Source organism: Fusarium oxysporum, chromosome 14 (genome assembly GCF_000149955.1).
Source record: "Fusarium oxysporum f. sp. lycopersici 4287 chromosome 14, whole genome shotgun sequence".
Classification (NCBI taxonomy): domain Eukaryota; kingdom Fungi; phylum Ascomycota; class Sordariomycetes; order Hypocreales; family Nectriaceae; genus Fusarium; species Fusarium oxysporum.
The window spans coordinates 106,068-121,145 of NC_030999.1; the positions used below are offsets into that span (position 1 = coordinate 106,068).

The window sequence follows — 15,078 nt, forward strand, 5'->3', positions numbered from 1 at the left end:
TCCGAAATCGCCGGATCAGAAGACTTGTTATTTGCTTCAGGCTACGTGAGACCCCATGGCGATCTGTTCCGAGAATACACCGTCGTGGTCGATCTCGACCGAGAACTCCTCGACTGTGATGGAGTTTGCTTCTTCTTTCTGGCCCAGCTGCCACAAACCTCCATCCAGGCGTTGTTCAAGCCTGCCAACCGGTACTGGCTGGGGCTCGACAAAGAGCCAAAACACCCTTGCATCACAACCAATGTGGTGTCTGCGCCGCCCCATGATAACGAGGAAGTGATTGCTTCCAAATACGGTACGCTATCCCCTCGACTTGAGGTGCCCCTATTTCCCATGACCACGACATACTACGAGCAGTCTTCCAGTGGGCAAATTTGACTAGGGGTTCAAAGCCGCCAGCACATTTCTCGGCCAAATTAAATTACAATTTCTTCTTTAGGGCTCGAACTAGCATTCCAAGCCAAGTTTATTCAATTTCAATTAGTATTGCAGTCATGTTTGTACCCTGGGGTTGAAGAAGAAAACTCTGGAAGTTTTCAACCCTAGGGTACAAACTAGGAGTTTGCCTTGTAGGGAAGGGGGCCTATAGTTTTCAACCCTGGGGCACAAATTGACGCCTACTAAGTAGAATTTCTAAGCAGAGAGAGTCTGTCTTTGTACCCTGGGGTACAAAAACTCAAGTTTCCAAACTGCAATCAAGATGACCTATACAGTCTTTCTTATGATATACCTTGATATCTTAGGACACGTCGTACTTGACTACAGCAGAATGCATCCTTCCAAGGAGCACAGTAGGCTTCGCTTCTACTTATAATTAGAATGGGCTGTATATGGCAGCATTACTATCTAAGAGTCGGCACTGTTTATGCTCTTGTTAGGCAGGCGGGGGAAGCAGGAATTATTTATACATTTCTGGTACCCCTGCTGAAGCCAGTCCATCCAGGTTCAGCCTACCCTATACATTATTAGCAATATTTATGTTTTACATTCACCAACCTTCCTTTGTCATCACACTTTCTTGCTATACAAGTAAGAAAGTGGCCCTGTCTTTACCTAAATCCTTAACAAGTGCGCAACGGAACCCTCGGTGTTTCAACCGGTTCCGGCCGGGTGGCCCAGACACCATCCTCACCACTTAACCCTGCCGCGACCGCTGGAGCTAAGAAAGGAGCTGAGCGTGCCAGTCGCGCATCCACGCATGGTGGATCTCAGTTACGGTAACTCCATCGCACTTCTTCTCAGACTATACTTTCTCGCGTTAAAGTGATTTCCCCATGTCCAAATTGTGTTCCTTTCCACAAAAGCGGCATTCTTCTACATTCTGAGACACTATATAGAATGAGTTAATGCTGAAGGCCTAGAGCCATAAAAGTCACTCCATTAGTCGCTTCTTTCTTTGTAAGGCGTGTGATAGGCGTCAGTGCTCACAACAATCAGATAAGAAGCAAGTAGATATGAGGAGACGGTATGCTGCTGACAGTGATTAATTGTTAGGTCCGTCTTGGACACATCCTGATAGATGGCACAAGCTTGCCGCTTGCATTTTATCCACTTGGCTTACATTGATGCATTATTTGAAGACACAGGTCCTTGATATTTCATGGTTGATAGAGGTGGAGCTAAATTTTCATTTTAACTAAAGTAATTGCCCAATTGACATTCTTCTTACCGCCTTCATCCGATTTCTGTCAGAGGTTCTCGTACCATGCCTTCCCCTTTATCGGCAGCTGTTTGTGATTGTGGCATGGCCTGGGTCCAGCCATTGGTTGCTTGTTTCTTTTGCTGCAATTCTTTCCCGCCTCAGCGTTTCTACATTTAAGGAGCGGGCCATATTCGTGGCCGCTTTTCGTGCCGCAGTGGGGACATGTCCAGGTAATATCGGGTATGATGCACATGTTTGTTGCTGGTTGAGTGTATAACACGGTATGCACACTATAGAGCTTTCTGAAGGGTTGACAAGGTAGATGGAAGTTGTTTGGGTATAAAGATATGTGAAAATAGGATATATTGAACAAAGGCGTTGACCTATAGGTAATACGGGTTATCCGCTTTGATGTATGTGGAGGACACTGAGCATCTGGTTAAGGGGCAAGTCGGGCCAGGTGGTGCCCTCCTTATGTTTTTTTTATCTTACACTTCAATTGCGGCTTTGCCTAATAACGATCCGTCCTGCACACCCCACAGGAACAGCCTCTCTTAAAGAGATGGTAAAATATACTTAAAGTAATTATAGCGGTTAAGAGTGGCCTTGAGACCGAGAGTGGATATTTAGTCTATATAGGTTCTTCTAGAAAGCTGTATCAGAGGCCCATCTCGGATGGCAACGAAAATGTCTCACAATTGGTATTGGTCAACAATACGACGTCCATTTATAGCACCCGAGCTTCCGCCTCCTATGTTGCTGCTATGATCACGCCGGATCTTAAAATGGTAGACTGTCTTTGCTAATGTTAGACTCATCTCAAGATAAGCCAGATTCTTCCCAACACATCCCCGGGGACCTGCAGAGAAAGTCATGAATGCACTTTCAGCTAAATAGATACTCTCAGGAGAATCACTACACTCATCCTTCTCATCGACAATCTACCGTTCAGGACGAAACTTGAATGGCTCAGGATACATATCAGGATCGTGGTGCATGCAGTAGGACACAGTGCTGGCCTTCGTGCCCTCCGGGATATATCTCCCGCCAACAACAATGCCACCTGTTGCACCTCTGGGGCAATATCAGTCGGAACAGGAGGACTCATGCGCATTGTCCCTTGAATGAAAGCTCGAAGATATTGGCTAGAATGAAGGGCAGCGCCACCCTGGATGCCGCCTACACTGGAAAAGGCAGCTCTCGATTCCTTCGCATGCTTCTCTTGTGCATGAGGGTTTCGCGTTAGGTAGAAGAAAGCAGCAGCGAGACCTATGGCAGACGTGTCAGAGCCGGCGATGATGAGAGACCCACTCTCACTGAAGACTTCTTCGTTGCTACATCCCTTTCCAGTTTCCAGGTCCAGGGCCAGGACGAGATATTGGAAAAAGTCCTTTCTACTCTCAGTACCTGATTTACATCGTGCTTGCATCTCATCTTCGATTTGAGCTCTCTTAGTAAAGCATTCCTCAACAAATGTTTACCACTTGCTCATTGCTGGAGGTGCTGCTGCTGCGAGAAGATAGTCCAAGCCTCAAGGTTTAAGCCATGCCCAGAGGGAAGTACAAGGGGAGTAGCCAATCTAAACATCATGAATTAGCAGGAGCCTCACCCATGATATCCCATAACTTACTGAATGAATAGTGGACGTAAAGACTAATCGCTGGGATGTGCCGTAGCTCTCTATCACGTTCTTTCGTACCAAAGGATTCACCGAAATATAAATCCCCCAGAGTATCAAAGACAAGTCGGTCAGCCCATCGAGCCATGTGCAATGAGCAGGACCATTGCCTCTTTCGAATTTCCTCTTTGAGTAACTCAATCCATCGATCGATGTTGGAATGAATGAAGGGTTCAGAGGAGCGCAGTGCCTTATCGGAGAAGGCATGGTTCATGGCGCGCCTCTTTCGAGCATGTGTTGCGTTGTCGATACTAATCCAAGTCGTCGTAACGTGGACATTACAATGGTATACTTTGTAGCATACCGCCTCTTTGACATTCGCCTTATTATTGTAGATTGTTTTAAGGCCACTAGGAGTATTTATCAAGACACTATTCGGGGTGATGCGAAAGGTTAGGCTTGAAAGAGCATGTATTAGTACTAGAGGAGGAGATAGTTTAGAAAGGACATATAGTATTTACCGTCTTTCATAGTATTTACCATATTTCATAGTATTTACCATATTTCATAGTATTTACTATATTTCATATGCCAATCCTATCTAGAAGTGTAGCAATATCCGGGAACGCTGAGATCCATGACCAAAAGGGGCCTGGATACTTAGATGGTGGGTGCAAATAGAGTCTGTACCACACAATTGCTGCACCATATATAGTTGATACAAAGACAGTTCCTGACAGAATCATCTGTAGGGAAGAATCAGTTATCATCGCGGTCATGATGGCTAGGGTATGCGAGGTGGGTTCTGGTCATTTTCTTCGCTCAAGCGAGCAAGACCTCGTGGGAGGAGTCGAGGAAGGCTTTCTGGTGAGTTGTCATATACGAAACAGTTTCATCAGGCCTTTAGGACGCTCCACGGCACTCCAAACGGATGATGTACGATTTTCTCGGGTCTTCATCATTTGCTTGTTGGGCAGCCTCTTTTGCCTTTGGAAGCATTACGGTGAGATCGCTTTCGAACATCTCATATGTTTCAACGACTCCGAAACGTTGGTCTGTCAGAAGATCTGTTATCTTGTCTCCAAGAGTCTGTAAAGAGGAACTTGTTTTCATGGTGAACATGTATTGCCAAGAAGCTTGCTCTGCTTTCTTCGGAACCTTTTCTCACACAATTTCCTCGTCTCTGGCAAGGCGAGCTCAGATAATATCGAAACAATTCCCTCCCTCTCCACCCCAAATGTCTTTTAAAGCCCGTAGACAGAGGCATGGTGTTCTGCCAGTATGTTTAAGATGGAGGGAGTTCCGGGCGATGGTTGAGAAGGCCAGACGGATGCCCACGGTGCACAGGAGGTAAACAGTCCCTCCGTCATGCCAAGGAAAGGGCCAATGTAAGAAAAGCGGGCAGGTGAGGTGAATCCCTGTAAGAAAAAACACTTTAGCTCGAGCCTCAAGAGCCCCAATAACTGCTAACCTAGTAGGTAGACAGCAAAAATCTGACAGCAACTTTTGTTCCGCAGCGTCATATTCCAGGTCAGCTGCCGTTAAAACGGAATCTTCTGGAATCAGTGAACTAACAATTAACCCTAATGAGTATTAACGCATTTATACCACTTTCCATACTAAAAATTGCTTTTGTGTATGGCTGCTAATGCTGATATAATAACTATCCGACTGCCCATAGTGTCTGAGTTATTAAACATGATATTGTAAGTGGTTGTTTTTATATTAAGGCCCGATCCATTACCAAAGTTAAAGTGGCTGCAATAGCTTACATGATACAGATACCAGTATAAACGTGGCTGCAAAAATACTAATTTAAGGATTTAAAGAAGAAAACGTTGTAATTTAAAGAAAAGGCTATAAATGAAGACCCATGTTGATGAAAGGCAAATGATAAAAGTATTTAATATATACTTTGTAATAATAGAAATAATATAGTATAGAGTAATGTATAAAAGAGCCCTCTCGTTATCTCTAATACATAAAAACAAGTATATATGCCTAAATACTTATATTGTTGAAATTTAACTTTTTATAATATTCATATTACTATAGACACAATGGTTGCCCGATCTTTGCAAAAGACTTCTCGTCATAAAAAGGCTTTCGAATACTTTATGAAGGAAAGCGAAAAGGCCATTGAAAGTTTATTCAACAGCATAGGGCCGGCCCGCCGTGATGAAGATCATTATTATGGCATCCATGCCCTTTGGATAGATTCATTTCTTGATAGTGGCCCTAAGCATTTTGAATACCACGAAACCTTACGTCGGCTCCACCGTTTAGGCTTGCTGATAGTTTCTTATTCAAGGTTTCTACAAGGGGATCATGAGATGGAGGAAATTGCAGTAAACTCCCAAATACGAACAATCCCCATAGTCTACTTTCTCATACCAAGAGGTGAACATTCAGATAGGTTTATCAACAAGTTAGAGTCCAATACGGAGCTCAATGTCTGTGTTTGGGATGCAAAGGATCAATTTAAAGCTGATTCTGCGGATAAATTATCAAGCAAGAATGTGAAAGGAAAGAACTTTGAATGGCGTATAGAGGGACTTTGGGACGGCGAAGATCCAAGCTGGGATCGCACTTTAGTGGAGCCCTTCATATATGAGTCCGAACACGATAGGAGGGTAAAAGAGTTTTTGGAAAACGACAATCCCTACTTCTGCGCAGTAGGCATGAAGATCAACTGGAACGACTATCTGGAAAGAGACCCTTGTATGTTTCTGAAGAAGATCAAAGAGTTCGATCTGGTAGAGCATATAGAGCAGGCTAAAAGGCGGTGTAACGACAGATGGTATATATAAAGTCCTATTTAAGAGATGCTGAGGCCAGCTAATAAGTAAAATAGGTCGCGACTACACCATTTTACTAATCTTTTATGTTGTAGTGCCTTATCTTAAGGCATAATCCCGGATCCCTACCAACCAGTAATCAAGGGCAGTAGGCAACGGGTATACTATCTTGTAGAAGTCGTGTAATAGCAGCTTTTAATGAAGGAACAAATAGAAAGAATATTCAATTAATACGTTATATTTTATAATATTTACAGGATATGTTAAGTAACATATTCCACAGAACAGCAAAAAGGGCACTCATTATATTATTACCTTAAACGATAAAGATAATTTATTCCATGATCTCTATGGATGGCTTAAGGAAGACGACGGAAAGTGGGAAGACAACAAGTTCCAGCTTCTCGTCACCCTGTACGGTATTTGGCTGGCAACTAGCCCGTTAACCTAGCGGCCATTGTTTAACCCAGATTCAACACCTTGGCTAATCTCCGTGATCCTCTCGACGCAGACATAGACCTTTTAATTTTTAAAGTCAACTGATGAATAACTATCACCATACGTATACGTTCTCTGTTGCCATTCGGCAGGTCAGTTGTATAGGTTAGCTGGAATTGTGGATGACTTAAATATTTAACATCTCGAGGGTACTAATCTAGAGTAGGTCGTGCCTGTAAACGCCCTGGGAACATGATTTCATAAGATTTTCAAGGTAATATGGATTCCCATTTCACCTTCGCAGGAAATGACAAGGTGAGTTACATGTAAGAATCAAATAGTCACCGCACTTGCTACGATCTGTTAGCACCGGATCGACCATAAACTTTCGGAAATCAGTAGCGCCCCTGTAATTTGCAGCACCGCCTCTTACGGACTCGCAACATCAGCTAGTACCCAAATGTCATCACGTAACGGAAATGTGCCCTAGAGCAGCTTGGCGCTATTTCTGAGTCCCTCAGATTACTTTTATACGAGGCAGTATCCAGTCCTACCAATAAGCCGAGTTCACATGCTAAGGCAAATGCTGACATTGACTTCTTGGCCAAGCCAAGTAGTGCGAATGGGGTACCGTGCTAAAGCAGTGAGCAAGATGAATGCAAATAAGACCCGACTTCTTGAGACCCACAGGCGTCGGGTAAACCGCTTCTTCCCGGACCTCACAAAGGAGGGACGCAATTGCCCTAGTGATACATGTAGGCTCACTACTTCAGAAGTTAGACTTGACCTGATCCTTCATTGTTAGGAGTTGGAGACCAAAAGCCTCTTCTCAAATTGTCACAAAGAAACCACAAAAATGCCGCTTCCAAGTGGATCACTTGCCAACGGAGTAATGAAAACAATTGACCTTTCTAGACAGAGCTGCTAGCCAGTGTTCTTGGGTGAGATCTCCTTACGGCGCAGGTGGCTGAATAGGTCACAAGTATTAGAGGTATCAGTCAAAGGCTGCAGGCTCCTCTGAGACCTCGTTGGCGACGGCTTGTTTCCCAGTTTTTACATAAGCATATAGTATAGACCCACTGGGCCATCGAAACAGCTATAAAGAGATTGGCATGGTTCTCAAAACAGGGGTTGTAGCGCATATTACCTTGTTGAGCTGGCGCGCTTTGCATTGACTGGGCATCATACTTGTTTATTGCAATCGGCAATGATAGGTGTCGCCCGATTACTCACATCAAGATGCCTTAAGTGGGCGACAGTTACATCTTTCATTTTTTCTATTGTTCTCGTTACCCACCTACTACATCCTTTCAAGCCTTTCGCAGATCAGATGGTGATAAATACCAATTGGTCCCGTTTTGCGTATGCACAGTATGTGACCAATAGCGAGTACCTGTGCAATTCGGTCATGCTGTTCGAGGCTTTGCAACACCTTCGCAGTCGCGCGGATCGCGTGATGATATATCCCTCCCACATGCTAGCTTCAGATCACAAATCCAGCAATGCTCGGTTGCTTGCAAAAGCTCGCGACAAGTACGATGTCAAGCTTGTTCCTATTACGGTTCGACATAAGGATAATACGGATCGTAAGTGATCATATTGAGAGCCTCAGGCTAGACGTGTTATCGGTCCAGGGCAAAACTGACCTTTGCTACCCACGGATCCAGCTACGTGGGCTGATTCTCTTACCAAGCTCCTTCTTTTTAACCAGACTCAATATAGTCGTATTCTCTATATTGACTCTGACTCTGTTCTCTTGGAATCTATGGATGAATTATTTTTTCTGCCGTCTATACCAGTAGCTATGCCTCGGGCTTACTGGCTGTTCCCAATGAAGGAGATCCTTTCCACTATGCTCATGCTTATTGAGCCTTCCGAGGTAGAGTTTGCCCGCATCATGAGCGAGATGGATGCGGCATCCAGTAACGACTATGATATGGAGATTATTAACTCTTTGTATCGCAACAACGCCATGGTCCTCCCGCATCGTCGTTACGCCCTGTTGACCGGCGAATTTCGCAGCGAGAGCCATGCCAAGTATCTGGGCTCCGAAATAGAGCCCTGGGACCCTGCCAGAGCGTATAGCGAGGCTAAGCTTGTCCACTTTTCCGATTGGCCGTTGCCTAAGCCATGGCTCCATATGGATGAAGAGCTTCGCCTGGCACTGCAGCCCAATTGTACAAATACAACAGGTGGTGCCGCAGACTGCACAGCAAGAATAATTTGGAATTCTTTCTATAAAGACTTCCAAATGAAACGCAAGGTATTACTGCAGGACCTCTCCACAACATACGTATGCTTCGACGCTAACAAGACCACAGGAGATCTGCAGCTGAATTGGGATCTTTCGTATCTGGCGTGAATAGGGTGATTCTCAGTATGATCCCCAACCACCAAAAGGTGTCTGACTCTTACTATCCGTCAAATTATGCTACTCACGAGGTTCATGTCGACTATTCGTTACTAGTAAATATAAAATACTTCCGCTATCAAAGCTGTAATGTCACATGCTTTAACGAAAAGCCGCACAGATAGAAATAGAGACTCTTGAGTTGCCTTGTGGTTCGGCAGTGTGCTGCTTTTCCTTTCTTTGAACAACTTTGTCATTTCTTAATTGTCATGCACAGCAGATTTATTTCCTTTGATATATACTGAACAGAAGTTTTTAACACTATGAATCATTTTTGTTAATTTCAGGGTCCCTGAAACTGTCTTTAAGAATCCAGAGACGTAACAAGATATTTTGCAAGATTCGAGTAACTAAGTGGCTTATATTTAGTTTCTCCTCCAGGTTTATGGTATAATGAACCCATAACCTAGGTAGGCCTCATGATGACGCCTGCCCTATAGACTAGTGGATATCCCACGTAAAGGAGGGAGGATACGACGACCATCGCTTAGTTTTTAGCTATGTTCATTTACTTCGCCAATAATTGATTGAAACCATGCATTTGTATTGGCATTCAAATCGCAACATCGGTGGAAAACTCATTCGCTTACTTTCTATAGACCTGCTCATAATTGTAAGCCGCGCGATGCATCAACCACCAGGTCTCTCAACTCAAAACAACAGTCTCATATCCACAGTTCAGCCAGCATACCACACAATGGCCCAAGATAAGCTTTCAGCTTGTCATCGGTCAAGGCTGCCCGGGACCTGTCGCCCTGGCCTACAGGTACCTATAGTAGAACTCGAGTTTCACGGGTGCTAGTAGCAGAGTGTTGAGTAAACCTATTTTTCAATGCAAAAAACAATAGTGTAGTGACTAAAAGCTTCATCGTGAATGATATAGTCGCGCACATATCGCGCCAATGGCTGATTAGTGCCCCTGACGGTTGACCAGCTCAGGCCAATCAAAGGCCACCATCAAGCCAAGCCACATCTAGCCACAGCTAGCCACAACCTTATCTTATCAGCGCCCTTAGTACCTTTACCTTTATCCCCTGTTATGCGTTGTGATTGAGGCTCTGATTGCGCTGGAAGTCCGTAAATGGGCTGGAATTGAGGAATCCTAGCCTCGGACTGGCTGAGAAGCTGAAGATAAATAGAGTGATAAGTTCAGTTGGGCTTCACATAGAGAAATTGAAGCCTGCCGCACGTGACTTTTTAAGTGGGATTAGAAATGCGGGAATATTATTGACTCCAAAGATCCACTCACGACCTCTTGTACCTAGCCTAAGATAATGAGGCAATTCTTCTTAACCCCGCCCTGATTTCCATAATACGCCAGGTAACAATTATTTAAACAAGTGTACTTGCTTGATCATACCATCATGGCAACAGAAATATCACTGAATATCCTCGGTTGCGACGGTGCGGGCAAGAAAACGCTTGTTGGAAGCCTTATCTACAAGGTATAACACCCCGAATCAACGCTCTGGATCACCCAACGAATGCTAACTCTGAGTAGTGTGGGCTTGGGTTGCTGCGATTGAAAGAGCTGGAGCGCGAGAGTATTAATCAGTTCCAGCAAATAGTGCCGTTTTATGAGAAGAAGGGATATGCCCAAACTTTCTACGCACCGCCAGGACTGGTAACTGTTCAGAGTGATTGACCGTTGCAGTATTATCCTCATTCCATACTGATACTTTGTCTACAGAAAGTCAAACACCGGATTATGTTATTTGGGTGGTCGATGGCCCTGATTTATCAACTTGGAACTCATCAGCCGAAAAGCTACGATCCCTTTTGTTGAATGGTGACATTCAACCACGAAAGAAACTCATTATAGCAGTGAATAAGATGTCAGATAGCCAGGTAGCCTTGCTCTGGATTCCGTTCTCATCCCGGAGGATGAAAGTGCGCGGGCTCTCGGTGACTATGCCGACCTCGCGGGCTTTACGACCCAGTTCCCGGCCGCGTTTTTGTTTCGGGTCCACGTTTATCTATACGTACCTGCTATAGATCAGTCTCGGTATAAAGGTTTCAGGATCAGGTTGCGGAAAGGAACGAAGCCTACGAGAACAAAATGAACCTCATGTTCTGGTCCAAATGCGTCTCTCACGACAGGTCTATGACCGTGCAGATCAACTACTACATATATCAAGGAGTTCACCCGCAGGAACAAGATGCAATTCGTGGCCGATCCCGAGCCTCTACGCAGGGTTCGGTACATAAACAGCTACATGTCGTTGGTCGGGTACGAGACGCCGCGGTACGACCTGCACAAGTCCAAGTTGTGGTGCCTGAGCGGGAATCCAGAATGGCTCAATAGCGCATAGAGACACCTTATTGAGGGCGAAATAAAGATCAACATCATTATAGCCCCGAACTCGTTCCGTCGCTAGTTGGCCATTAGGGGCGTGAACCTCTTCAGGGTCCCGCTGCCAGGCGAGCTCAAGCAGACAATCATGATCCAGAGTCGCGAAAACACACGGTATGCTGTCTATTTACACCTGCACAATGGCCTACGTGGAGGCCACAGGCCTATCACCGTTGAGGTACCTGTGCATGACCGACTAAGTGCACGATCATGGATTTGCTCACAGCCACAGAGTTTTGCATCTTCCTGCAAACGTTCAACTTAACGGAGATGCTCACCAAGGGGAGCAGAGAGAGATAAAGGAACTCGAGGCATGATTTGACCCCTGACTGGTGCTGGAGCACCAATAACTCTATACCCGCCATCTCCGTCTAGTGCCTGGCCGTGTCGTATAGCGGGAACTGGAACTCGGGGCTTTGATGAAAAGGCAGATGAGCGGAAATAACCACGAGATCCTCGGCAAGTGCAAGGAGATGCTAGACTCGAGCCATATCTTCTTGTCGGGCCCGGGCATGTGACCGACCTGACATGACGACCTGGTCAACCTGAAGATTTGTAGATTCCTCTGTCTGGGCAGCCCCTTGAAATGGATGGACCCCGCATCGAGCTTTAGGATGACGACCGTCGCCATGAACCCTAGCTGCCCATGGCCATAAGCGACGTCACAGACTCGACGACAGGTACAACATGGATAACAGGCACGTCAATGGGTATAGGAACATAGTCGCTGTCGAGTGCCTGACCCGAAAACTGCATAGACCGTTCTCGTACACGGTCCAGGCCGACGGCCTAGACCTGTATATCCCCGGCTGGGTCATTAATCTCTGGGACAGGCACGTCAACAAGTGCGAAGTCGCGTGATCTTCGCGATCAGGGCCAGGGAGTAGTTCGATATCGAGATTATGGACTTGGTGGTCATCTTCATCTATTTCATCTTCAAGGCCATTATGTGAATTACGAACATGATCGAGGGTCCGCACATGTTGCAACTTACGCACGAAGGAGAGTTACAGTTCATGCTCAGGACCTGCTTCGACAAGGGCCACCTGGCCATACTCCCCCTGCTCCGGCCGTTCGCCACCGTAGTGACGGACATGACCAGGCACGCGAACGCGAGGACAATCTCGAACAGAACTCTAACAGAAACACGGTGTGCATAAACACCATAAAGGAGGGGCATGCGAGATTGACGGCGAGTGTAGGGTCGCCGCCCCGAGGACGAGTAAGGCGCGCCCGCACAGTAGCCTAAGACAAGCTTTCAGCTTATCATCTGATCAAATCCGACACATACAAGAGGACTCCAACCACATTCTCCAAGGGATGAAAAGGCGTGAATAGAGTCAGTGTTAGGTACAGTATCAGCCTAGCTAAGAGTCTCTGCCTTTGCACAATGGATCACCACCCACTTCCTCGTCAGCTCCTTACACCTTCGCTATCAAGGCAGGGAAAATGGGGCTTTATTTGATCCGAACCATTCACATCGCAGATACAGGTGAACGGTGCAGACTGGAAGGGGCCTCACTAATTGAGGATGAGTTAGTGACTCTTGCATGGCTGCAAACGCGACTTTCTCATCAGAAAGACCCCTTCAGAGAATCGAAAACGTCGCAACTGACGTGTTATCCCATATTCAGCTGAGCGTCGAGCTTCAAATTACTATTTTTAGCCCTGATAGAACCGATCTCTCAAAGATCATTGCAGAACTAACTAAAGACATGTATCGCTACCTGGACGAGGTAACAGCACATATCATGGCAACACCAGCAGTTCTAGCGGGAGAAGAAGGCCTAGTCCATCACGAGGAACAGCCGAGAAGATCCTTGATCCGGCGCCCCGATGCTCGCAGTCTCATGGGTTCTGTTATCCTGGATATTGAAATATTATCAGACCGACCATTTCGCTGCATCTTACTTTGTTCAGGATTAATCGCCCAGGGGAGGATTCTTTTTAGCCCATTACAAGATCCAAATGACGATGTGATGGACACAATCTTCGACGTGCCCAACAACCTTGAAGACATGTCGGCGGGCATTAAGTCTACTCTCGATATTTTAGTGATTCATCGGGAGCAACTGGACAATCCTAACCAACTTCTCAGACGCGAAAGTCATGTCAAGCTATCATACGAAGACAAAGGCCTTCGTGCAATATATGAGCAAAATCGGAAACAGGCTTCATTACGACAGCCCCCATCCTGGTTTACGGTCGACTCGGTGATAGGTTACCGTCTATGCGAGGTGTTTAATGTTATTTCTCAGCAGCATTGCGGGAAATGCAGCTCTTGCTAAGCAATCAGCTCCGTCTGCTTATCGCGTTTCTTGGGTGCAGGCTAGGTTGGGTTAGCGAGCTAAGCATTATTAGAGAATAATTGTCAGTCAACGTTATTAATAAATTAGTGAATAAACCCATTTGTTCCTTCTGGGAGTATACGCCTCATAGAGCTTACATATTATCTTGTTAATTATACATTTTTATAGGCGGCTCTATCTCTTTATGTGCTGATACATTTAGGAAAATCTAGCCAGTATGCCCTCGTCATCCATTCTTGCCGTTACTATCGTCTATCTAGAATAATTGAACAACATTCAGCTACCGAAACCTCATCATGGCTTCTAAACACCAAGAAGATGAACATTCCCATGTTTTTCATGGCAAGCATCAAGCACTCAGGGCTCTCAGAGCTCCTCTACTGACTTGAGCTTCAACTCTGTTGTTCACGGCGTCCGACGAAGGTTACCGGTGTTCGTCTTATATTCCACCCATCCGAACTTCAGCAGCCCGTGATTGTTGATACCTCTGTTTTCTATACTATGCTAAAATGCGAGAAAACTACTAGCCGGCTAATGCCACCTTGATCCAGACTAGTTCTACTTACCAATCATTTGCGTTATCTTAGCAACGGGCAAAACCTTCTCATCAGTATCCTCCCATAGAAATACTTCTTTCCTTATCAACCAGAGCATTCGTATAACCATAGTTGCCACCAGCATGTCCGGTTCCTTCCTTTGCCCTGCCGGATAGAATTCGCGTCCCCGCTCGTTGCTATGTGGCGCCACCTTGCAGGCACCGAATGTCAAGGGCACCTCCGAATCTGTCACAAGCATGTCGCGTCGTGCTTGAGTAAACGTTTCATCCCAACGAGTGCGTCGCTTCCAATTAGTGCCTAGCTCTTTCTTTCCTAGAGTTCCATCAAAGTTAGATGAGCATTGCTGCTCACCTAAGCGGCCGCGCTCCTCCGAGGCCAATTTCTGGGCAAATGTCTTGACAACATCTAGGACGGCTTACAAGAATCGATCGGGACTCTTTTGCAGTGATTGTTGATTATTTGTGATCACGACGATTCAGGAGCTTTGAATGTCGTTGGCCTTCCGACTCTGGAAAGTAAGATTATCCCGCATATGATCGCGTAGCCATCGCTTCCCCTTGGTACCTAAGCCATTGATCTCTCGGGTATATACTTTCTTCAGATGGCGTGACAGTATGTCATGGCTTGTGGACCGCAGAGTACAGTGCTTACACTCTGCTCCAATCTGAAGGGCTAGGAATGGATGCTGTGCAGATCTATCTGGTCTCTTTGGCAGCTCATCCGGGTCAGGAAGATGCAGGTAGTTGATAAGAGTATTGAGCTTCCCCCTACGCTAAACCACAGGGTATGTAAATAATAGCTTGATATGAAATATCGTAGTGAAGTTCTAGTCCCCTGAGCGCCTGAACTTGATTTGGCGTGATGTTTTGTTGATGAAGAAGATGTTTTGAAGGTTCTTTAGTACACATACTGAGAAGTTAAAATATTCGGAAAAGTGAATGCTACAAATCTAA

At 45.6% G+C, this 15,078-nt stretch overlaps 4 protein-coding genes across 4 annotated transcripts; 3 read left to right on the plus strand and 1 right to left on the minus strand.

Annotated features, from left to right (window-relative positions):
• Window positions 1-3,180: 3,180 nt before the first annotated feature.
• On the minus strand, window positions 3,181-3,534 carry FOXG_14148 (uncharacterized protein; the record flags this gene model as incomplete). The annotated part of the gene is made up of 2 exons (XM_018394213.1): window positions 3,181-3,221; window positions 3,273-3,534. 2 exons carry the CDS (start codon window positions 3,532-3,534, stop codon window positions 3,181-3,183), a joined length of 303 nt encoding a protein of 100 aa, XP_018253774.1.
• Window positions 3,535-7,506: 3,972 nt separating this feature from the next.
• Window positions 7,507-9,153, plus strand: FOXG_14149 (uncharacterized protein). Its single transcript, XM_018394214.1, has 3 exons — window positions 7,507-8,082; window positions 8,164-8,759; window positions 8,818-9,153. Exons 1-3 carry the CDS (start codon window positions 7,704-7,706, stop codon window positions 8,830-8,832), a joined length of 990 nt encoding a protein of 329 aa, XP_018253775.1. The 5' UTR covers window positions 7,507-7,703; the 3' UTR covers window positions 8,833-9,153.
• A 1,026-nt stretch (window positions 9,154-10,179) lies between these two features.
• FOXG_21456 (uncharacterized protein) lies at window positions 10,180-11,259 on the plus strand. The gene is made up of 3 exons (XM_018401795.1): window positions 10,180-10,351; window positions 10,408-10,543; window positions 10,597-11,259. Exons 1-3 carry the CDS (start codon window positions 10,271-10,273, stop codon window positions 10,899-10,901), a joined length of 522 nt encoding a protein of 173 aa, XP_018253776.1. The 5' UTR covers window positions 10,180-10,270; the 3' UTR covers window positions 10,902-11,259.
• Window positions 11,260-12,626: 1,367 nt separating this feature from the next.
• Window positions 12,627-13,554, plus strand: FOXG_21457 (uncharacterized protein). The gene has a single exon (XM_018401796.1). The coding sequence runs from the start codon at window positions 12,810-12,812 to the stop codon at window positions 13,545-13,547; it is 738 nt and encodes a 245-aa protein (XP_018253777.1). The 5' UTR covers window positions 12,627-12,809; the 3' UTR covers window positions 13,548-13,554.
• Window positions 13,555-15,078: the final 1,524 nt, after the last annotated feature.

Coding starts and splice junctions, on each gene's coding strand:
- FOXG_21456 (XM_018401795.1), top strand. CDS start 10,271: ATGGCAACAGAAATATCACTGAATATCCTCGGTTGCGACGGTGCGGGC. Junction 10,352..10,407: donor TTGGAAGCCTTATCTACAAG/GTATAACACCCC, acceptor AACTCTGAGTAG/TGTGGGCTTGGGTTGCTGCG. Junction 10,544..10,596: donor AGGACTGGTAACTGTTCAGA/GTGATTGACCGT, acceptor CTTTGTCTACAG/AAAGTCAAACACCGGATTAT.
- FOXG_14149 (XM_018394214.1), top strand. CDS start 7,704: ATGATAGGTGTCGCCCGATTACTCACATCAAGATGCCTTAAGTGGGCG. Junction 8,083..8,163: donor ACATAAGGATAATACGGATC/GTAAGTGATCAT, acceptor CCACGGATCCAG/CTACGTGGGCTGATTCTCTT.
- FOXG_21457 (XM_018401796.1), top strand. CDS start 12,810: ATGGCTGCAAACGCGACTTTCTCATCAGAAAGACCCCTTCAGAGAATC.